This window comes from Muscardinus avellanarius (genome assembly GCF_963383645.1).
Source record: "Muscardinus avellanarius genome assembly, chromosome: 1".
Lineage (NCBI taxonomy): Eukaryota > Metazoa > Chordata > Mammalia > Rodentia > Gliridae > Muscardinus > Muscardinus avellanarius.
This window is the reverse complement of record NC_137786.1, coordinates 229,567,189-229,590,675: the sequence shown is the minus strand read 5'-3', so window position 1 is coordinate 229,590,675 and position 23,487 is coordinate 229,567,189. Positions and strand designations below refer to the sequence as shown.

Genomic DNA, 23,487 nt, shown 5'->3' with positions numbered 1-23,487 from the left:
CAACAGGCATCCGTCGACGTCTGTGCTGAGCGCTGGGGCGCGGGGTAAACGAGAGTCTTGCTTCCCAAGCCGCAGGGGAGGCTTCAGCGGCCTCATGAGCTTCTCAGGTGCAAACGCACCAAGCGCCCGGCCAGTTCCCGGCCTCCTGCAGACGCCGAAGCCCGGAAGCCCCCGCCAGGACTCGAGTGTCGGGGCTGCGGCACCGAGAGGAAAGGGTCGGCTCTCCCAGCAGTTCGGTAGCTAAAGGGTCGCGCGCACTGCGCCACACCGCCCAATCACAGGCGGCTCCGGAAAAGTAATCCCGCAGAAACGACCCGCCTCCCCGGCGGACCAACCCGGAAAAAAAAAAAAAATCCCCAGGCCGCTTCGCCAATCGAAAAAAACCCGGACGATCGCGCAGGGCCAACCAGAACGACGGACAACGATTCAAGTTGGCCAATGAGAGAGACGAAAGGCGGGGCCGGGGCGTCTGTTGCTGGGTAGAAGTTGATGAGGCTTTGAGAGAAAAGAAGGGCGGGCGGGGGGTGTTACTGTTTTCCTGGGTTCTGAAGAACCCTTTTGCTTACTGGTTACAAAAAGCATTGCCGTAAAAGACGGAAGCCGTCGTGTTGCGACAGATTCCCTCCCGGCTTTTTTTCAGTACTCCCCCAACCCGACTGCACACACAAGAGTAGGGAAGAGAGGCCGTCGAGCAAACCCTAAGAGACCGCGGCTATCGGAAACGCGCCGACAGCCCGGGGGGGGGGTGGGAGGAGCTTGTGATGGGGAGCTCCCGGAGCCTGCGCAGAAGGCCCGGCTGAAGTACGGAAAGACGGGCGCGCACACGCTTCCGTGCTACGAGGCACTTGAGCCCCAGCCAGCCGGGCCCGTCCTGCGCCCTGCTGCGGCTGCGCGGAGAGACCTCCCGCGCTGATTGGCCCGCAGGCCGGGAGGGGCGGGAGAAGGAAGGAGGGAACTCCGTCGTCCTCGGCGCGCGCCCGCCCGCGGTAGGGGGACCCGGGGCTGGAGGGAGAGCGGCTCCCTGTGGCGTTGTTTGGGGCTCCGAGAGCCGCACGGGGGAGGGCAGGGCCGGGCGGCACTCGGCCTCGCGGCGGAGCCGGGGAGGCCCTCGCCGCGGCGTGCGTGCGTGCGTGCGCTCGCTCGCGCGGGCCCAGTGCTGGCGCGTGAGGCGGAGGCGGGCGGCGGCGGCGCCTGCGCGTTCGGGCTCGGTCGACGGTTCGCAGGGGAGGAGGCGGCGGGAGGCGGAGGAGGCGGCGGCGGCGATGGAGGTGAAGCGGCTGAAAGTGACCGAGCTGCGGTCGGAGCTGCAGCGGCGGGGCCTGGACTCGCGCGGCCTCAAGATGGATCTGGCGCAGCGGCTGCAGGAGGCGCTGGACGCCGAGCTGCTGGAGGACGAGGCCGGCGGCGGCGGGGCCGGGCCCGGCGGGGCCTGCAAGGCGGAGCCTCGGCCTGTGGCCGCGTCGGGCGGCGGCCCGGGCGGGGACGAGGAGGACGACGAGGAGGAGGAGGAGGAGGAGGAGGAGGAGGACGAGGAGGCGCTGCTTGAGGACGAGGACGAGGAGCCACCCCCCGCGCAGGCCTCGGGCCTGGCCGCGCAGCCGCCGCCGGAGCCCCCGGAGGCGGCAGCCATGGAGGCCGCGGCCGAGCCCGATGCCGCCGAGAAGCCGGCGGAGGCCGCGGCCGGCCCAGGTGGGGTCAATGGTGGCGAAGAGCAGGGCCCCGGCAAGGGAGAGGAGGACGAGCCCGAGGAGCGGAGCGGAGACGAGACGCCGGGGTCCGAGGCGCCCGCAGACAAGGCCGCCGAGGAGCAGGGTGAGGAGCTGGCAGCGGGGCCCGGCCCTAAGCCGCCGGGCGCGCCCCTGAACCAGCACGCCGCCCTGGCCGCGGGCCCGCCCGCCCGAGGGTGCAGCGTTCTCTCTGCTCTTTGGTGGCGTCCCACGGAGGTGGGGGCTTTGATCCGCCGCCCACCGTTCCGAGGGGTTTGGCGGCGCCACCGTTTGTAGGAGGGAGGTTCCTGCCCACCTCGGTTCCCTGGTAGTGGTTGGATGCGAGCGATTCTGCATGCTACCTGTGGAGCAGTCCCTCCCAGGGCACCTTACCTTTTTCTTAGCCGAGAATGTGCGGAGGAATTGGCGATGACAGGGGCCGGTGGACTTGCCGTCACAGGGTTAGGCCTTTGGGCTGACTGTTGACTTTTTGACCGTAAAAATATTAAGCAATAAGCCGGGTCCGTCAAAGTCCTTTGTGTCAAAAGCACACTGCCAGAGCTTGAGCCGCTCAGAATCTGGAAACCTAACCTTGCCGCCGCCTGAGCAGTAGGGGACAGCCTGTAGCGTGAGCGTTGAGTTTAATAGTTAACTAGCGGAGAAAGTCTTTAATCTGGTGCATTTGGAACAAGTTAGTTACTTGACCAGGGGTTTTACCCAGCCCGTGTTTTTTATGACTAAACTTTCATCTCCCCACTGAACCAATGGATGGATACGTTTGTAGATTTGCTGTATATTTGGCTCTGGCCGTGTGCAGTTTAGGTTCCTATGCGATTGAGGTTCTGGTCCGTGGAGTAACCTTGTGGAAGAGAAGCCCCGGGAAGTTCGCGACCTTTCTCCTTTTGAAGTATTTGAATGATTAGAGATGATCCGAAAGAGTGTCAGGGTAGCAGAGAAGCTAGACCTGCTTTCAAATCTTAGAATAAGTGGGCTATCTCATTTCTTGTATTCATGTTTTTTAGACTGCTTACCGAGTTATCATAGTATAATTGGAACCTATTTTGCAACAATCACATGCGACTTACAGGCTTTCTATTATATAATCTTTGACTTGTGTGTACCCCAAATACAGATAAAAAGTGAAGGATAAATAAATGATGCTTTAAAGAAATTAAAATTATTAGCCAGGTGTGGTAGCACACACTTGGAATCTCAGTACTTGTGAGGCTGAGACAGGAGAATCACAGGTTCGGACCAACCTCAGCTGCTTAGTGAGGTCCTCCGCAATTTAGTGAGAACCTGTTTCAAAATAATGGGGGAAAATAGGGCAGGGAATGTAGCTTGGAGGTAGAATGACCCTGGATTCCTTCCTCGTTTCTAAAAAACATAGGGCTGAGGTATATACCTTGGAGGTAGGATGTTCCTAGGCTCGATCCCCAATACTGTTAAAAAAAAAAAAAAATGGAGGGAATTTTTTAAAACTTGGCATTCTGGTGTAGATGGGTGTGGTGTCACACATCTGTAATCACAGGTTTAGGAAGGCTGAGACAGGAGGGTCTTAAGTTTCTAGGCAGCTTCAGCAATTTAGTGAGACCCTGTTTCAAAAGAAGGGGGATGGGTTGTACGGCTCAGGAGTACAATGCCCCTGGGTTCAGTCCCCAATACCAAAAAAAAAAAAAGAAAGAAAAAGCTTTGGTAGTTAAAAAGCCTTGGTAGTACAAATACAAAAGTCTAAGGAAAAACTCCAGTGTTTTTTTGTTTTGTTTTTCTTGTAAAGAATGTTGCTGAGCTGGGAATGGTGGTGCACGCTTGTAATCCCAGTACTTGGGAGGCTGAGACAGGAGGATCACAGATTTGTGCCTACCTTCAGCTACTTTAGCCCTCCACAATGTAGTGAGACCCTGTTTCAAAGTAAAGAATAAAAAACAGGGCTGGGGGTATAGCCCAGAAGTAGAATGCCCCTGATTCAACCCCTAGAACTGCAAAAATAATAAGAATGTTGCTAAATATGTGACAACACCTTTCTGTCCCAAATTATGTGCATTAAAAATGCAGTATTATTTTTGGGTCTCTTGTGACCTAATGGTTTGCTCTTGCAACTTTCAGTAAAAACCTCTGACAAAAATACAGCTGTGTATATCATGCACTTGATTTTATTTGCTAAGTGAGTGAAACCATGGGTGGTTGTGCATTTTAGATAGCAAAGGCAAACTTTTAAAGAAAATTTGAGGCATGTATATCATGAAGCTATGGGAAAGTGTTAGAAAATATGTATTAAGTGCCTGACTTAAATCCAAATCTGGTAAAAATAGAAGACCATTTGTGAAGGTTTTTTTAAAAGACCTAAGGGGTATTTTTTTGTGTTGTATTAATGGGGAAATCTGCAAGTTTGACCTGATTTAAGCAGATAAATTTAGAATGCAAAACCTGTCCAGTTTTTTATCTACTGCTTGACTTTAATTAGTCCATAATGTTCTCCCCCTACCCTAAATTTTCAGCCAATGATAGGAAGGTAATATTTGGAAATGTAATATGGATGCAGTGGGAATACCTGGCTGTTTTGATTAGGCAGATCCTCAGATCCCGTTTAGTTTCTATTGGTCTGAGCTTATTCTACCTTCCAGTATAAAAACTGCTGATTTTCTTTCCCTCCTTTTTGTAGGAGATGATCAAGATAGTGAAAAGTCAAAACCAGCAGGCTCAGATGGTGAGCGGCGGGGGGTAAAGAGACAGCGGGATGAGAAGGATGAACATGGCCGAGCTTACTATGAATTCCGAGAGGAGGCTTACCACAGCCGGTGAGGGAAACGGTCCCTTTCCTTGAAGGGAATGTCTACTCTGGTTTTGGTATCTGATGTTGATTGGAGAGTCTGGAAGGAGGGGTGGATTAAAAATGGAATAGGTTTTTATAGGCATATGATTTAGAATTGAATCCACTATGGAAGCTCCTATTGCCCTTTCTTGTTTGTTGAAAGAAGCTGTCTGCTGGAATTTGATGTTCACTGATAGGATAAAATGGACATAATGTCACACAGACAATTCTCAAAGAAGAGGGCTTTGGTTATATTGTATTTGCTTATCTCTCCTGCAAATAGCTCCAAGTCTCCACCACCTCCTGAAGAAGAGGCAAAAGATGAGGAAGAGGATCAAACTCTTGTGAATCTGGACACATGTATGTATAAGACAGATAAATTGGGGTTTCAAACTAATCTGAAAGTGATTTTGGAGATGAAAACTTCATGGCTTATCGATTCTAAGAGACTTTGTGTCCATTCTGGACAATTAGGTATATTTGTGCTCTGGTGGTGGTTTTCAGGTAGCAGGCATTGTAGTGAATCAGTTTCTCTTTCTTCTTATAGATACCTCTGATCTCCATTTTCAAGTGAGCAAAGACCGCTATGGAGGGCAGCCCCTTTTCTCAGAGAAGTTCCCCACCCTTTGGTCTGGGGCGAGGAGTACTTATGGAATAACAAAGGGAAAGGTCTGCTTTGAGGCCAAGGTTAGTAGCTCGTTAACGCTATTCGTTAATTAGTGTCTCAGACTCCCATTCATCAGTATTTTGTTAGTGCACAAAAAAGGTATCCCACGATAACAGTGATCTTCAGTGACCAGACAGTTGACCCCCATGACTTTGGTTTAGTGATGGTTGTCATTCTCCTTTTGAATTGTGATAGTTGTCATTTTTAGTTTGTATAGAAACCGTATCTAATTCAGACTTTGCTCTTGTGTTGGTCAGAGTATCTTAAGAGTTCCTTTTCTGACTTGACCAGGTAACCCAGAATCTCCCAATGAAAGAAGGCTGCACAGAGGTTTCTCTCCTTCGAGTTGGGTGGTCTGTTGACTTTTCTCGTCCACAGCTTGGTAAACTTATTTTGTAACTTCCTTGTTTGTGCCTGTTGTCATCTTGCTCATTCTATGGGAACTGAGTAGTTAACTGATTTTTTTATATTATTCTAGGTGAGGATGAATTCTCCTATGGTTTTGATGGACGAGGACTCAAAGCAGAGAATGGACAGTTTGAGGAGTTCGGCCAGACTTTTGGGGAGAACGATGTCATTGGCTGCTTTGCTGTAAGTGTTCTAAAGTTGTAGATTTGTAGCAGGGTATGGAGAAAGGGCCCTGGGAATTTAGTTGATGCTTTCAATCAACTGCTGGCTTTCATGCATTTGTTGTGTTGCTTGTTTAGTTGTGTTTCAAAGTCTTGATTTTTTTTTTTTTTAATTAAACTAACATTTAGTCTGCCTCAAACCTTTCGGTTCATAAGTGCTCTTGTCTTTTGTCTTTGTAGAATTTTGAGACAGAAGAAATAGAACTCTCTTTTTCCAAGAATGGTGAAGACCTCGGAGTTGCATTCCGGATCAACAAGGAATCCCTGGCCGAGCGGGCCCTTCTACCCCATGTCCTCTGCAAAAATTGTGTTGTAGAATTAAACTTTGGTCAGAAGGAGGAGCCCTTTTTCCCACCACCTGAAGAGTTTGTGTTCATTCATGCTGTGCCTGTGGAGGAGCGTGTGCGCACTGCAGTCCCTCCCAAGACCATAGAGGAGTGTGAGGTATGCCCGACAGTGCAGAAATTTGAGCTTCCTGCTTTGGAATGGTGGGTAGTGTGTTCTCCCAGGTCTCTTCTCAGCATCTTCAATACTGGGATGGGAAAATGTTTTTAAATTGAATTTATAAAACTAAGTGAGTTTTCATTGCATTCCTGATTCTCTTTACTTGTAGGTGATTCTGATGGTGGGACTACCTGGATCTGGAAAGACCCAGTGGGCCCTGAAATATGCAAAAGAGAACCCTGAGAAAAGATACAACGTCCTGGGAGCTGAGACTGTGCTCAATCAAATGAGGGTGAGTTGAAGTGTCTGAAAACAAAAGTTCCACAAATAAAGGAGTGAGTTTTTTCCTGTGGATGTGTTTTGTGGGGTTTTTTCTTTTTCTTTTCCTTTTTCTTTTCCTTTTTTTTTTTTCTATTTTTTTTTTTTTCTTCTTTATTTGATACTAGGGATTGAACCTAGGGGCATTCTACCTTTAAGCTACACCCCCAGACCTATTTTATTTTTTTAAATATGGAAACAGGATCTCAGTTGCTGAGCCTGTTGGTAAACCTGTGATCCTCCTGTCTCAGCTTTCCAAGTACTAGGATTATAGGCCTGCACCACCTGTTTCACATGTCAGAATTCTGAAAGATAAGATTTGGAATATATATACTGATTAACTGGAAATGGGTGTACTACAGGAAGTGGACATAGCGCTGAGGGAGAAGGATGGGTTGACGTGATAGATGGACCATTTAAAGTAACAGTAGTGATTCTTGGATCTCAACTTGCTACATAACTCCTTGTTTTTCTCTTTTCCCTTACACTTATCAGATGAAGGGGCTCGAGGAGCCAGAGATGGACGCTAAAAGCCGAGACCTTTTAGTTCAGCAAGCCTCCCAGTGCCTTAGTAAGCTTGTCCAGATTGCTTCCCGGACAAAGAGGAACTTCATTCTTGATCAGGTATGGTTCAGACATTTAAAAAATATTGTTATAAAAGATCCAAAGATGAGAGTTTGGTGCCCACTTTATCTGATAAAATTGTTTAGCATCAAACGAGAGTACATATGTAAAGAGAGACTGAATTTTAAAAAACTAATCAGACGCCAGGCATGGTGGCGCACACTTGTAATCCCATCATTTGGGAGGCTGAGACAGGAGGATCGCATTTCGAGGACGGCCTCAGCTACTTAGTGAGGCTCTTTGCAACTCAGACCCTGTTTCAAAATAAAGAATAAAAAGACTGTGGGTATAAATCAAAGGTAAAAGCCGGGCGTGGTGGCGCACGCTTGTAATCCCTGCGCTTGGGAGGCTGAGACAGGAGGATCGCGCAGGTTCGAAGCCAGTCTCAGCTACTTAGTGAAGCTCTCAGCAACTTAGTGAGACCCTGTTTACAAATAAAATATAAAATGGGTCAAATATAAAGTGGGTCTGGGAGTATAGCCTGGAGGTAGAAAGCCTCTGGGTTCCACCCCCAGTACCACCAAAAAAAAAAAAAAAAAGGGTAAAATGCACCTGGGTTTTATCCTCAGTACTACCAAAATAATTAAAAGATGAATCCGTTTACTTTAATTATGACTATCTGGTTGTAAGCTACCCTTGTAATGTTTTTGAACTTTCCAGGGGTTTGTACCCCTCATTTAGTGTTTTAACCTGAGAATGTGTAGGTCCCCAGGTGAAAGAGGCAATAGAAAGTCGAAGTGCTGCCGAGAAATATCACAGAAAGTAAAACCAAGATGCTTCCCCTAGCCAGCAAAATCTAGGAGGAAAGGGGTAACAGGAGGAGGTCGAGTTGCAGAAAGGGCCCTATAGAGAAGCAATTAAGGTGACCAGTCAGAGGGGGTGGGGTGGGGGAGGATGGAGCCTCTTTAAAACTCATGAGGTACAGTAAACAAATGTATCAAAGATAACCACCAATCAAGCATGGGATGGAGGGAGGGGGAGGGAAGGGGATGGGGATTGGATGAGGGCCAAGTGATGATATGTGCTTGTATATCCTCTCAAGTCTTGTATTCCAATGTCATGTATGGTTACAATGCACCAATAAAAAAATAAAAAATAAATAAATAAAAAGAAAGTCGAAGTGCTGGCCGTAGTGGCACACAGTTGTAATCCCAGTACTTGGGAGGCTGAGACAAGGAGGATTACAGGTTCGCAGCCAACCTCTGCAATTTAGTGAGACCCTGTTTCAAATTAAAGAATAAGAAATAGGGCTGAGAGTATAGCTTGGGGGTAGAATGCCCCTGGGTTCAATCCCCAGTACTTTAAAAAACAACAAAGAGTTGACTCTCGTTTGAACTCATGGCTCCCCACTTACTGGACTTGTGATTTTGGACAAATCCCTTAACCTCATCTGAAACTCGGTTTTCCTGACGTTCAACATTTGCTGATACCCCTCACGTAGAGTTTGAGAAGTTAATGACTGTGTATTATTGACCCCTAATCTGATTCAGGAGAAATTGATTTTTATTGCCAAACATCTCTTGTTCCTAGTGTAACGTGTACAACTCTGGCCAGCGGCGGAAACTGTTGCTGTTCAAGACCTTCTCCCGCAAGGTGGTGGTCGTCGTCCCTAATGAGGAGGACTGGAAGAAGCGGCTGGAGTTGAGGAAGGAAGTGGAGGGAGACGACGTGCCTGAGTCTATAATGCTGGAGATGAAAGGTGCGCTAGAATTGCGGAGACAGGGATCTGCACACGATCAGTGCACACCTTGTCAGGTCCTCTTAGCACCCATGTCTAAAGTATAAATCTGAAGAGCAGTGTCATGAGTGTGAGCACGTGCCAGTGAATGAATGAGTGAGCTGGGCGAGGTGGCCCATGCCTGTAATCTCAGTACTCAGCAGCCTGAGATAGGATCAAAGGTTCAGGCCTCGGGCAACTTAGACTATAAAAACAAAGATTAAGCCAGGCGTGGTGGCACACGCCAGTAATCCTGCTATTTGGGAGGCTGAGACAGGAGGATCACATTTCATGGACAGCCTCAGCTACTTAGGCCCTCTGCAACTCAGATCCTGTTTCAAATTACAGAATAAAAACTAGGTCTGGGCATATAGCTCAGAAGGAGAATGCCAGCCGGGCCAGGTGGCGCATGCTTGTAATCCCAGCATTCGGGAGGCCGAGAGCGGAGGATCGCAGTTTGCACATAGCCTCAGCTACTTAATGAGGCCCTCTGCAACTCAGTGAGACCCAGTTTCAAAATAAAAGAATGAAAAATAGGGTAGGGGGCGTAGCTCAGGTCGAATGCCCCTGGGTTCCATCCTCAGTACCAGGAAAAAAAATAAAAAGACCGGGCATGGTGGTGCACGCTTATAATCCCAGCATTTGGGAAGACAAGACGATCACCATTCACGGACAGCCTCAGCTACTCCTTAGTGAGGCCCTCTGCAACTCAGTGAGACCCTGTTTCAAAGTAAAGAATAAAAAATGGGGCTAGGGGTGTAGCTTGGAGGTGGAATGCCCCTGGTTTCCATCCCCAATACTGCAAAAAATAAAAAGGGCTATAGCTAACAATGCTTCTGGGTTCAATCCCCAGTACAACACACAAAAATTAGTAAACAAATGAGTGAATGAGCTGAGTACGTGGAGAAGCCGTAGCTACTTGACTCATCTCTCATGAGATACAACAAAGGGAAACCGATGTTTTACAGGATAATTAGAGCTCAGAGGGCTGGAGATGTATCTTAATGGCCAAGCAAGCACTAGGCTTTGGTTTTAGTCTTCAGCGAAAAAAATGAATGAATAAAGCTAGGTATGGCGGATGTAATCCAAGTACTTGGGTGGCGGAGATAGGAGGATCCCAGGTTCTGGGCCAGTCTCAGCTACTTGGTGAGACCCTGTTTCAAAATAAAGAATAAAAAATTGGGCTGAGGTTGTAGCTCGGAGTTAGAATGCCCCTGGGTTCAATCCCTAACACTCAAAAAATGGGGGGGCAGTTTTACAGTGGTTCAAATGAAAATTTTTGGTGTTTGGAATAAATTATGCCATTGGTATATCTTAATTACTAGTATATTAGGCTTGTAGTTTGTTGCTTATTTGCCTTTTTTTTTTTTTTTTTTTTGGTATTTGGACAAAATCATTAATGCAATGCAAATTCTGAGAGCAGGGTCCATACAAGGCAGCATTAATTATTTTGAGATTTAACTTTCTGCTGTTCCCTTGGTACTGTGGTTTTTCCTTGCTGCCTTTAGTTTGTGACATCCTAACCTACCCTGTCAATTGCTTAAATCTTAAAATTCATATATTCCAAGCCGGGCGTGGTGGCACACACTTGTAATCCCAGGAGATCGTTATTTGCCGCCAGCCCCAGCTAGTTGGGTCCTTTGCTATCAGAGTCTCAAAGAATAGAAAAATAGGGGCTGGCTTGGGAGGTGAAGACAGGTTTGAAGCCAGCCTCAGCTACTTAGTAAGGCTCTCAGCAATTTAGTGAGACCCTTTCAAATAAAATATAAAATAGGTCTGGGAGTATAGCCCAGAGGTAGAAAGCCTCCAGGTTCCACCCCCAGTACCACAAAAAAAAAAAAAAAAAAAATTGAGCTGGGCATCATGACGCACGCTTGTAATCCCAGCATTCGGGAGGCTGAGACCAGCAGATCGCAGTTCATGGACAGCCTCAGCTACTACTTAGTGAGACTCGGTTTCAAAATAAAAGATAGGGCAGGGGGGGGTGTAGCTCGGAGGTCGAATTACCCTGGGTTTCATCCCCAGTACCACCAAAAATAAAAGTGTGTGTGGTATATATTTCCCAGTCATGGGAACTGGCTTACACATTCATAAGCTAAAAGTCTTTGCATGTCTAAACAGACTAAGCCAATCCATAACTGATACTCAGGCACTGTGAGAAATTTAGTTCAATTTTATAAAACAAGGCTAACTGGATTCATCTGAGAATTATGAGAGTTCCATTGAAATGAATTCCACTGGGACTCAGCCTGTGAACTAGATGTCCAGAGACTAGCAGGTGTGCTGACCTATCATCATGTACAGGTGGTAAATGCGAGACCTTGTGCACTTATTTTCTGTTCTTGTATAGGTTAATAGATTGTTTTATGGCAGAGTTTCTTTTAAAAATATTACTTCTTGAGCCCGGTGTGGTGGCGCATGCTTATAATCCTAGCATTCGGGAGGCTGAGACTAGAGAATCACAGTTCGAGGACAGCCTCAGCTACTTAGCAAGGCCTTTCGCAAGTCAGTGAGACCTAGTTTCAAAAATAAAAAGACTGCTGGGAGTGGTGGCACATGCTTGTAATCCCAGCCTTTGTGAGGCTGAGACAGGAGGATCCAAATTCGCGGACCGCCTCAGCTACTTAGGGAGCCAATTTGCAACTCAGTGAGACTCTGTCAAAAATAAAGAATAAAAAAATAGGGCTGGGGGTGTAGCTTGGAGGTAAAAAGACCCTGGGTTTCATCCCCAGTACCAAGTAAATAAATGAATAAATAGGTAGATAGACTAAAAATAAAGGGTTTGGGTATAGCTTGCAGTATAATGCCCCTGGGGTTCCATCCCCAGTACGGCACACACAGAAAAGTTCTTAACATCTTATCTAACTAACACCAAAACTTTCTCAGTTACTTTTCGCCTCTGTTACCTGCTTCTGTCCTGATAAGAAGCCATAACCCAGTTCACTGCTGATTCATTATGGATCATTTGAGAACTTAATAAATCTACAGTTGGCAGATAACCCTTTGCCTGGGGCTGTTACAATAGAGAGAAAACTTAGAGCAGAGAAAGTTCATGTGAATGCAAGTGGGTCTGCACCTGGTACATTTTTGTGCATTACTAGATGAGGCTTAGAGAGGCTTATGCTTCCTGTAGAAGAGCTTTTATAATGAGTTCTTACCCATCTATGCACTTTTCAGGCCCACAAGCTTCTCTCTTACTCTTATAGCCAACTTCTCCCTGCCTGAAAAGTGTGACTACATGGATGAGGTGACCTATGGGGAGCTAGAGAAGGAGGAAGCTCAGCCCATCGTCACCAAGTACAAGGAGGAGGCCAGGAAGCTGCTGCCCCCCTCCGAGAAGCGGACTAACCGCCGCAACAACCGAAACAAGCGCAACCGGCAGAACCGAAGCCGAGGCCAAGGCTACGGTGAGTCCTGGGGACCTGCCAGCCCCCGGCCCCAGGCTGCTCCTGTGCTGAGTACAGCAGGCCCTGCACAGGAAGCTCGGGAAAGCAAGTGAAGTCACCAGCGAGAAGGAAGTGCCTTCTTTATGGAGCTTATTTCTTCCTGTGTCGTCTGCTAACATCACCAGCTTCCTTTGCTGTTTTCACAATCTTTCAACTCTGAAAAAGATACTTTTCAGTGAAAATACTTGTTTTCTTAGAAAGCTAGTGCTGTGCCTTCTCATCTGTCCAGTTTTTATGTTAACACATGGCTTTTCCACTTCACCTTGCCAGTGAAGGATTTGTGCAGTGAAATCTGCTTCTCAGAGTTTTCTTGGTGTATTGTCTTGGGTCAGCCCACATGCATAACCCAGAAAGTGATGCATTGTTCATTTTTTCAGTAATTTGGGGCATTTACAAAGCAAGTTGGGTTATCCGTGGAATTTTTCTCCAAATGTCTAGTTTGTCAGCTAAACCTTGAGTGTGCATTCACTGCTCTTTAAAAACTGTGGGGAGTGTGTGTGTGTGTGTGTGTGTGTGTGTGTGGTATATAACTTAAGACAGCAGAGGTTTTGAGTACCATTACATGCTGAGCACTGAGAATATTAAAAGTTCCCTCAAGGAGTACATTATATATAGAGAGAGGGAGGGAGGGAGCCTTTGTTTTCTTTGTATGAAATGATGGGTATGGGTTTTGTGATACCTTTGATCCCTTCCAGGGCTGAAAGTCTGTGACTCTATGAATGGCAGTTTTTACTAACTCTGCCATGTATCCTTTTGCCACTGTAAATGTTTTGCAGGAATTGGGGAGCTTCAAAAGCAAGGTGGCTTGGTTTTCTTGTGTCTTTCCCTCTGCCCTTCCCCCTCAGACTTTTAAAAGATCCTGGCTGGTACTTTAATTAACATTGTGCAAGCCTAGCCGAAGCAGGCCTCCTATTCCCCCAGAATTGCTTTTGGCTCCAGCTTTTTGATTTCCACTCAAATGTGGAGCCAGGACCCCTCGCCAGCTGTCTGAGCGCGCTCTCCATTTCTCTTCCAGTGGGCGGGCAGCGCCGAGGCTACGACAACCGGGCCTACGGGCAGCAGTACTGGGGGCAGTCTGGAAACAGAGGGGTGAGTGCAGCTCTCCTTCTGCTCCTCCCTCTGGGCTATGATGGCCATTCCTATTGGCTCGGGGGAGCAGAGGGGTTTGGGCTGTTTTCTCAGGGCTTAGGGTTTTGCCCGTTTAATGTGTTCATCTGGAAGAATTTGACCTGGGAAAAGAATCTACCCTGTTTATTATATCAAGCAAAGAAGTACTTCATTTAAGAGGGGGGTAACAGTGGGTCTTGCTGCTGAACACCCATGGATCCTCACTCTCTCTTCTTTCTTAGGGCTACCGTAATTTCTATGACCGATACAGGGGAGACTACGATCGATTCTATGCGCGGGATTACGAGTACAACAGATACAGAGACTATTACAGACAGTACAATCGGGATGTGAGTATCTCCTTGGGGTGAGGGGCTGGGGGCCAGAAGGGTGAGTTCATGCCTGTTCCTCCTCAGCCAGCTCTGGCTCCAAGTGATGGGTTTCCCCCTTTCTTCCAGTGGCAGAATTACTACTATCACCATCCCCAGGACAGAGACCGATACTACAGGAACTACTACGGTTACCAAGGGTATCGGTGAAGCCCCTGCTGTTGTCGCCTGTCAGCCATGATGCTGAATCTCTGGGGGTGCCAGGCACCCCCCAAAACACAACCAAGGAAACAGGGGCTGTCGGGGTGGGGCTGAGCTGCCGGGGAGGGGTGGTGGGGGGAGGGTGCGCAAGCAGGGGTGGGGGAGGGGGGAGGTGGAAGCAAACAACAAAACTGTACATTTTTTTTAAAGTTTGTTGAAAAGAATATTGTCTTATTCTATAAAACATTTCAAACCTAGTTAGATATTTGTAATCAAAAACCATTTGCGCAGAAAGCAGCACTTAGGGCTGCCTGTTCTACACCCTGCAGTTGGATAGGAAAAGAACTGAAAAAGTCACCCTTCTGACATTGTAAAGCAGCCGGAGCGGCAGTCAAGTGAGGGGGAGAGTGCGGCGGTGTGGGCAGGAGGGCGCAGCGCGAGGCTGCTGTCCACGCAGGAGGGGCAGGCAGGAGGGGCAGAGGGAGCGCTGTGACCGGGCAGTGAAAATAAACGATCGGCTCTTAGCAGTCACTTGCACCAACTCACCGTTGTATTTTCTTTACGACCTTTCCCTCTTGGGATATGTGGTCTGGTGGGCTGGGAGGCCAGTTGTCTCAGCGTGCACCCTGCCGTGTGCTGTTTGGCTGAGGCACGCAGACTGTGAGTTGGGTGGTTCTGTTATGTAGGATTCCCAGGCCAAGAAGGTGTGGAGACGTCTCTAGATTGCAGAGCAGAATAGCTTGCCTCCTGTAAGCACCCGTTAATGAATTCCCTGAAGTGTCGGGAGAGTGGGATCGTGGCCCTCAGCTGCAGGTTGTGATTTGCCAGTCTCTAGTCTCTGTCTTCCGAGGTTGAGAGAGGCAGCGGGTCTCTGAAATTATCTTACTAGAGTGTCTGCCTCTTAAGCGGGAGAGAAGGAATGTTTCTCAGGGTTTCAGCTCACAAAAATGCAGCAGGACTCTGTTCACTGCAGCAGGATATGTATATAGGTGAATCCTGTGGTGTGGGCTCCCAGGCCCAGGTGCTGAGAATAGCAACTATTTTATACAGTGTGAGGGGCTCTGCCCTGCTGGGGTCTTTTTGATACACAGGTAGAGAATGAGTAGAAAAGGGGGGCGGGAGGGGAGGCAGCTCAGCGGGGCTGCTGAAACTTGGGAAGAGTGAGTGTGAGCATGTGTGCACGTGTGCGTGAAAGGGAGCACCCCTTCTGGACTTCTTGAAGCAGGATTCCTTCGGGGGTACTTTTCCCTGTGTATACCCAGAGAGGACTCTATCCAAGAGACTCTGTTGGGATCATTTAGCCTAATTTTACCAACGCCCTTCCAATTCTTGACAAAACAGCTGCCGGTTGCTGGGTTCAAGAATCTGGGTGGGCTATGGGAATGCTCTTTCAATATTCAGCTTCGGTTTTAATTCATCATCCCGCTCAGCACTGTGTCAGCCAGCAGCTTACTCAGCAAGCACCATGTATCACAGCACTTCCTAGAGAGAACCCTGGGTTGTGCTTCTAGAAAATGCTTCACTTCTCCTTCCTCACCTGGGCAGCCCTGTTTCGAGTTTGCTGAGATTTGCTCTTTCTCTCCCGCTCCCTCTGTCCCTGCGGCAGCCCTTCTCTAGATGTGCAGGTCCTCATTCCGCTCCTCTGGTCCGTCATCTGTCTGTCAGGACACAGCCTCCTGCTGCGGCCCCTCTGGCCGAGCTTGGACGGGGGCTGGTAGGAGATGGGTTTGCGTGCTCATGGTGATGTCTTTCTGTTGGCTTTCTTCCTTGTGGTGCCCTCATACGGATTTGTGTGTGGCGGTGGGTGAAGTGATTGCATGAACTTTTCTGTAACCCACTAATTATTTTTATTAAATGAGAAAGCTTTGGACAAAGTGTCAGGGCAAGGAAGTAAAAATTGGAGCTCCAAAGAAATTCCCTTAGGGCAAGATTGTAATAGAAAATGGAATTTCCTGAGGCAGAGGCTGGCCCCCCCCCAGGTGTTCAGACCTCCAGCAAATAGCATCCTCTTATGGTCTGTGATAGGTGGTGAGTGTTGGGGCCCTTAGGGGCAGGGGGATAAAGCCTAACCAGCTTGGGGGTTGTTTTGGGGGGGTGGGGAACATGCTGTTGATTTTTGACACTAGAAAGTCATCTTTTTAAAACGGCCATTTTCTAGGTGGGTGGAGAGTGAGACAGCCACGTCCTTGTTGGTCAGTCCAAGAGATCATTTGCAACGAGAGTGGATGTCTGGGCTTCGTTTCTGTCTGTGTTCATTATGAAACAATAATGTTGAGGGGTGTGGGTTGTGGCCACAGGGGTCCCTGGCCTTGTTTCCTTAGGAGACTTGTTTAGTGTGTTATCAGATGTCTGTTGTAGCTGTAGATGGAAAAGCTTGCAAGGAAAAACACCACATGGCGTCTGTAAATGTTTTTGCACAACCTGTAAAGCATTCTTGGAAGTGGCCAGTAAAAAAGGGTTTTACCATTTAAAAAGAAATGTAACCGTGTCATTGTTTACATCTGTAACTTCTCCCTCCCCTATTCTCATTACAACATTCTGGCAAAAATGTAGGCACAGTAGCTTCCAGTTTTAGAATAAATAACCATTTGGATTGAATTCTCCCTATCTTCTGTGGCTGCGCTGACTGGGGTGGAGCATGTCATCGGGGTGTTCGTTTCTCCATTTATCTTTCAGTGCTGTTTCTCAGGTTGCACTGGTCCAACCAAGGACAGCTCTCCTCGCTGCTGGTCTTCATTTCCTACCATGCCGTCACTTGGGAGCCAGCCTTACACTTATGGGGTGTGGGGGATCTATTTGGTGCTTGTTTAGCTAAGAGCTTAAGTCAGTAGAGTAGAAGAAAATAAATTTACTCATGACTTCTATATTTGGGCTTTGAATAAACCATTGGGTGCTAGGTTTAAATATAAGGGTCTACCAAACACAGTAGCTCACACCTCTAATTCTAGTACTTGGGAGGCTGAGGAGGGAAGATTGCAACTTTGAGGACAGTAGACTCATATCAACCTAACAAGACCCTGGTTCAAAATAAAAATAAAATAGGGGTGGGGGTGTAACTCAGAGGTAGCCTGGGTTCGATCCTTAAGACCACAAAGGTCCATCTATAACAGCAAACAAGTTTATTCATGAGTGGTTATCATCTAGGAAGAAAAGCCCTTTCACTAAGAAGGTGTTTGTTGGGGCTATTTTCTAGTGAATTTGAAGAATGAGAAAGCTAACAAAAGCACGGTGCTGCCGGGCGTGGTGGCACACGCTTGTAATCCCCGTGCTTGGGAGGCGGAGACAGGAGGATCGCGCAGGTTCGAAGCCAGCTGCGTGCGCTGGCTTAGGAGACCCTGTTTCCAAAAATGAAAATGTAAAAATAGGTCTGGGAGTGTAGCCCGGAGGTAGAAGGGCTTCCAGGAACCCCAGTACCACCAAAAAAAAAAAAAAAAAGCACGGTGCATTTCTGACACTGAACTGACCATGATTTCTAAGAGCTTGGATGTCACCATTAAGCTTGACAAGTCATGAGCTACGGCATAGTATTTTTGTTGTGTTTGTGGTACAGGTGATTAACCCAGAGGCATGTCTTTGTACTGAGGATTGAATTGACCTCTGGGCTACAACCCAGCCTTCTTTGTGGCACTGGAGATTGAAGCTAGGGACATTATACTCTGAGGCATGCCCCCAGCCACCCCTCCCCATGTTTGTGTGTGGGGTACTGGGGATTGAACCCAGAGGCGTTCTTCCTCTGAACACCCCCATCCTTATTTGAGTCAGGGTCTCACTAAGTTGTGTGAGCCTCACTAAATCGCTGAGGATAGAAAAGACCCTACAATCTTCCTGTCTCCATCTTAAGTACTGGAATTATAACTGCGGCATCAGGCCTAGCTCCCCCAGCTCTGGTTGTTTTTTTTTTTTTTTTTTTTTTTTTTTTGGTACTGGGGTTCCTGGAAGCCCTTCTACCTATATTTTTATTTGGAAACAGGGTCTCTTAAGCCAGCACAGCTGGCTTAGAACCTGCGATATCCTCCTGTCTCTACCTCCCAAGCGCAGGGATTGCAAGCGGCGCACGCTACCACACCCAGCTCCCCCAGCTCTTTTATTTTGAAACAGGAACTCAGTAGGTTGCTGAGTCTCTGCTAGGCTGGTCTATACTGCTGAGGTCCTCAAACCCTGTGATCCTCGTGTTTCAAGTACTGGGATTACAGGTGTGTACCACCATGCCTGGCAATTTTTTACTCAAAGTAAGATCTTGCTAAATTATTGAAGCTGGCCTCCCAAGTGGTGGGGTTATGTGCCTGTGCCACCACACCTAGTCTGAATAGTTTTTTTTTTGGGGGGGGGAGGTACTGGGGATGGAACCCGTGGCATTCTACCTCTGAATTTTATATCCAGCCCCATTTTTATTATTTATTTTGAAACAGGGTCTCACTAAGTTGCAGAGGGTCTCACTAAGTAGCCGAGGCTGTCTACAAACCTGTGGTCCTTCCTGTCTCAGCCTCCCAGATACTAGGATTACACATGTGCACCACTATGTCCTGTCGGGAAAAAAAATTTTAGCAAGTGTTAAAATTTTATTTACTCCTCTGGAATTTGCCTAACACTGTGAGGCAGTAGGAATAGTGCTCTTGGTCTCTGCTATGCCCTGCTGGCCATTTAAGCACATATATAGTACAATCTATTCATTAGGTATTGGGTGCCTGCTGTAGGCCAGGCATTGTCAACATGTAAGAATTGACAGACAGCCTTCCTCGGAGTTCTAACATGCATAGAGGGAACTAAGCAGGTTCCTGAACAGAAGAGAGTTTGGAGCCCAGCCTGGTGGCGCACGCTTGTAATCCCAGCATTTGTGAGACTGACAGGAGGATCGAGGTTCCAGGACAACCTCAGCTACTTAGTGAGGCCCTTCACAATTCAGTGAGACCCTGTTTCAAAATAAAGAATAAAAAGATGGGCTGCAAATGTAACTTGGAGGTAGAGTGCCCCTGGGTTCCATCCGCAGTACTGCAGAAAGGGAGGGGAGAGGTTGGTCCCCAGTGATACAAACAAAAAAAGGGATTGGTCCCCATTCCATAAGGCAGCCATGTTTTCCTGTTTTCTGAGTTTCAGGATGAGATGTTTGTTAGGTGACCTCCAGGACCTGTTAGGGCCCCGAAATTCCACCAACAATAAAGTGCGCCAAGTTCGTGAAAGTGTCCCAAGTTATTTGAGTACCCCTGGAGCCCATCAGGATATCCTTAGCACACTTAAATTCTCGTCTTCACAACTTAAGCTGGTAGAACACTATATTCATTTGTTTTCTTTATTCCTCTCGCTGTTTTCCTGTCTGCAGGGAAGCTGGGGGTGATGTGGGTCTGGCTACTGCAAGTCATCCTAATCCCCCCTGCCCTCGGCCTCCAGTACTTCCACGCACAAAAATGAGTGGGCCTAGGCCTCCCCCAGGAAGGATGTGTTCCTTCAGAACATCTTGATCACGAGGAACAAATATACTGGGACTGTTACCTTCTCTGTCTTGGCCTGGTCCCAGTGGAATTTAGGTTCTTTGGGAGAAAAGGGCTGCTAGGAGACATTTGGGATAAGCCTCTGCCATGTTTGAGTTGGAGGCATTCTTGGGACTTCATATCTTAGCTTTGGTCTCTGGCTAGCAGCATGCTGGACTCCTGAACCTTGTGGCAGGTACCCTGGGAACTGGGGACACTGCTTTTTTTTTTTGGGGGGGGCAGATGTGGCCGAATCTGTGTGAAGGAAAAATGAAAGAAAATCAAGCACCTGTTCTGTCAGGAGACCCTAACTGAAAATTTCGAGTTTATCCACCTCCGGGGCAGGCCAGGGCATGAGCGAGGCACGGCAGAGGGTGGGTGCCGGGGGTGTGGCTGCCCACTTGGACGGCAGCTCCAGAACGGGCCTCCACTCGGCGCGCCCGGAATCCCAGCCTTCCTGCAGGACGCCCGCGCCCAGGCCCCGCCATCCTTTGTCTCGGGGGCCGGGGGCCCCGCGCTCGGCCCGCGGGACGCAGCCGCCGGCTTGGCGAGGGCGGGAGCAGCCATTTTGAGAGCAGATGAGCACGGCGGAGCCCGGATCGGATCGGGAGCGCGGGGCGCCGGGGGCCGCCATTTCAGGAGCGGCCCGTACGGCGGAGCGCGGTGGGGGCCGCCATCTTGGGCGGCGCGGGGCCGGGGACCCCGACCCGGACCCGGACCCGGACCCCGGCCCGCGCGTGCACGCCGAGGTCCGCCCCCCACCCGCGCCCCCACCAGCCCGACCCCGGTGTGCGCCGCCCTCCGCCCGGGACGCGGCCGCGTGCTCGTGCTCGGAGGCTCCGGAATACTTTATTCTGCAATGGTCCAGGTGAGGCCCGCGGCCCTCCCTGCCGCCGGGAGGGGCGGCGCTCAGGCCCCCGCGGGCCCGGGCGGGGAGGGGAGCGCGCCGGGGCTCAGAGGAGCGCGCAGAAGAACTTCTTCTCGCGGAAGGGGTTCTCCGAAGTGGGCACCGGGGTGATGAGGGGGTCCTCGCAGGCGTGGGCATCGCAGTAGGTCATCAGGTCTGCCGCGGCCTTGGACACCTGGACACACGGCCGGAGGGGGGAGTCAGCCAGATCCCCTGCAAGAGGACTGCAGCCTCCCTCCCCAAATGGCGTGTCTGGTCCAGCGTGCTGGCTCCGGCCTGGAGTCCGGCTGCTTGGGAGGCCGAGGCAGGAGGATGGCAAGTTCTAGGCCAGCCGGCGCAACTTAGACCCTATCTCAGCAGGGCGCGGTGGCACGTTACCAGTACCCCATTACCGCAGTAAATAAATAGTCAAATAAAAAGGGCTAGGGACATATCTCGGGGGTAAAGTATGCCTGGGTTCCATCCCCAGTACAAGAGAGGCGTTTTTGTTTTGTGTAGCGGAGGTAGTAGGGCTTGAACCCATGGTTATTCTACCTTGGAATTACACCACCAGCCTGTACCCCCTACACACACACACACACACACACACAGAACTAGGGACTGAACCCAGGAGCATTCTACCTCCAAGCACACTCCCAGCCCTATTTTTTTTTCTTTCTTTTTTTTTTTTTCTTTTTTTTTTTCGGTACTGGGGATGGAACCCAGGGGCATTCTACCTCCGAGCTACACCCCACCCCTATTTTTTTATTCTTTATTTTGAAACAAGGTCTCACTGAGTTGCAAAGGCCCTAAGTAGTAGCTGAGGCCAGCCGCAGTGATCCTACTATCTCAGCCTCCCAAATACTGGGATTACAAGCATGTTCCACCACACCCAGCTCCTATTTTATTTTTATTTTTATTATTCTTTATTTTGAAACAGGGTCTCGCTAAGTTGCAGAAGGCCTCACTAAAGAGTTGAGGCTGGCTGTGAACCTGTGATCCTTCTGTCTTAACTTCTCAAGTACCGGGATTACAAGCGTGGGCCACCACACCTGGCTTTTTTTTCTTTCTCTCTTTCTTTCTTGTGGTATTATAGATTGAACCCAGGGGCATTCTACCCCTGAGCTCCACCCTCAGCTCTAATTTTTTTGTTGTTGTTGAAACAGAGACTCACCAAGTTGCAGAGGGCCTCACAAGGGGCTGAGGCTGGCCACAAACCTGAGATCCTCCCGTCTCGGCCTCCCAAGTACTGGGAGTACAAGCATGCACCACCACGCCCGGCTCCCTATTTTTATTTTGAAACAGTCTCGCTAGGTTGATAAGAGTCTTGCTACTTGCTGAGGCTATCCTTGAACCTGTGATCTTCTTGTCTCAGACGCCCAAGTACTGGGATTCCAGGCATGTGCCATCACACCCGTTCAAATAGGGCATCTTTAGCTCTCTCTGGGGCTCCTTAAAATGGTCTTCTCCCTCACCTGGAGGTTTGGGCGCCTACAGCACAGGCAGGTCTGGTCAACTAATGGGAGCTTGGGTCCCACCTACCTTTATCCGGCACAGGCTGGCCTCAATCTTAAGCTGTTCCACCATCTTGCGGGCTTGCCCAATAGTCATGGTGCTGTTCACAGGCGTCTCCCCTTTCATCCTGAAAGAGAGGGACAACTCAGTGCGTTGAAGACCCCCTCCATGCCCACTCCTCACCAGCTTTGACAAGGCTGGATCATGCCCTCAATATTTGGTTCCCTAATCCTCACCCTCCTCCAGAGGCCTGTCCCATCCCAGTCTTCCTTGGTGGAGGGGGGGGGGGAGAGGTGGAATGGTGGTCTGCCCCCCCCCCCCCCCCCCCCCCGTCATCAAACAGTATGCAAATAAGGCTTTTCAGCCCTTCAAGCCGCGTGTGTCCCCAGCTCTGAAAGCCTCAACCAGAATGAGCCCCACCCTGATGGGAGGGCACAACACCCCACCTGCCCCTTGGGCCCCACTGGGAGAAAACCAGGCTACCCCCGACTCACCTGAAGTGACCCACAGTCCGCAACAGCAGCAGCCTCACCCCTGGAGTGCAGGGTCAGTGGGGGGCTCAGATGGGGGGTGCCCCACCCTGCAGGGAGTTACAGCTGAAAGTAGCCGATGAAAAAGCAGCTAATACAGAAAACGCCACTGAGGAGGGTCAGGCCTGAGATCCGCGGAGGGGTGGGTGGTCTCAGCTTCTGCCCAGACGCCTGGTACCTGAAGGATGAAGGATGCTGGAAGGAGCCGCTCAGATCCTGGAGCATACCAACTGCCTGGCCAGTGGGGGAGCCTGGCTGCGCCTGCATCCCCTGCGCACACCCCCACTGTCACTGTCTCACTGGCTGCCCCTCCCCCATTGCAGGCATCCTGAGCCTGGGCTAGAGCCCTGCCCGCAGAAGTGAAGACGAAGCCGACTCCCCCCGTAAATGGGGTGGTCTGGGCCTGTGACAGCCCCTGCAGTGGAGTCCGCACTGGCTGCGGGGGACCCTGCTCATTTGAAAGTCTGACATCAGCTGGGCAGCGGCCCCCCCTCCTCCCTGCCTCTCCACCCTGACACCGCACTTCGCACCTGGATCTTCCCCCCTCTCCCTGGGACCCTCCATCTCCCCGTAAGAAAGATGTGATGCGCCACAGGTGACCAGCTTCTAGATCACCACGATCTAGCCACAAGTGACTAGAGTGGGCGATCCAGGGAGAGCATCGTCAGCAAGATGTCTAAAGAAATGGCAGACCGAAGAGGAGAGGTTGGGAGAAAGGCGGCCTGTAAAGACCTGGTCAAAGGAGCGGACAAAGCGGAGGTAAGGCGCCTGGCAGGGGAGTCAGTAGAAGTAGTCTGGGGTTCCTGGGGTGGGGGTAACGAATAGCGAGGGAGGGTGGATTGATGTGAAAAAAGTCAAGACATCTTCAGTAGATCACCTCCCGTCCCTGCAGCCGGATGGGAAGACGCACAGGCAACTTGGCTTCGGCTTCTGAAGGACCTTACCTGGGGTGATTAATATGTGAAAGAGAAGACGCCACGGACCAGGACCTAGCCTAATGTTTTGTAGGGGTTCAGGGTGCGACAGTGCGGCCACTTAGGGCCAGAGGAGGTCGAGCACGCACTTTAAGGGCTGAAGCCCAAACGCGGGGC

The 23,487-nt window shown here is 49.6% G+C and overlaps 2 protein-coding genes across 2 annotated transcripts; one reads left to right on the top strand and one right to left on the bottom strand.

The window, feature by feature from the left end:
* Positions 1–1,262: 1,262 nt before the first annotated feature.
* On the top strand, positions 1,263–14,009 carry HNRNPUL2 (heterogeneous nuclear ribonucleoprotein U like 2; the record flags this gene model as incomplete). Its single annotated transcript, XM_080697145.1, has 14 exons — positions 1,263–1,812; positions 4,369–4,504; positions 4,802–4,878; positions 5,066–5,205; positions 5,477–5,567; positions 5,664–5,776; positions 5,995–6,258; positions 6,428–6,550; positions 7,072–7,200; positions 8,731–8,899; positions 12,124–12,324; positions 13,379–13,452; positions 13,713–13,820; positions 13,929–14,009. The coding sequence occupies 14 exons, from the start codon at positions 1,263–1,265 to the stop codon at positions 14,007–14,009; spliced, it is 2,256 nt and encodes a 751-aa protein (XP_080553271.1).
* Positions 14,010–20,418: 6,409 nt separating this feature from the next.
* On the bottom strand, positions 20,419–21,992 carry GNG3 (G protein subunit gamma 3; the record flags this gene model as incomplete). The annotated part of the gene is made up of 2 exons (XM_080704177.1): positions 20,419–20,547; positions 21,894–21,992. 2 exons carry the CDS (start codon positions 21,990–21,992, stop codon positions 20,419–20,421), a joined length of 228 nt encoding a protein of 75 aa, XP_080560303.1.
* Positions 21,993–23,487: the final 1,495 nt, after the last annotated feature.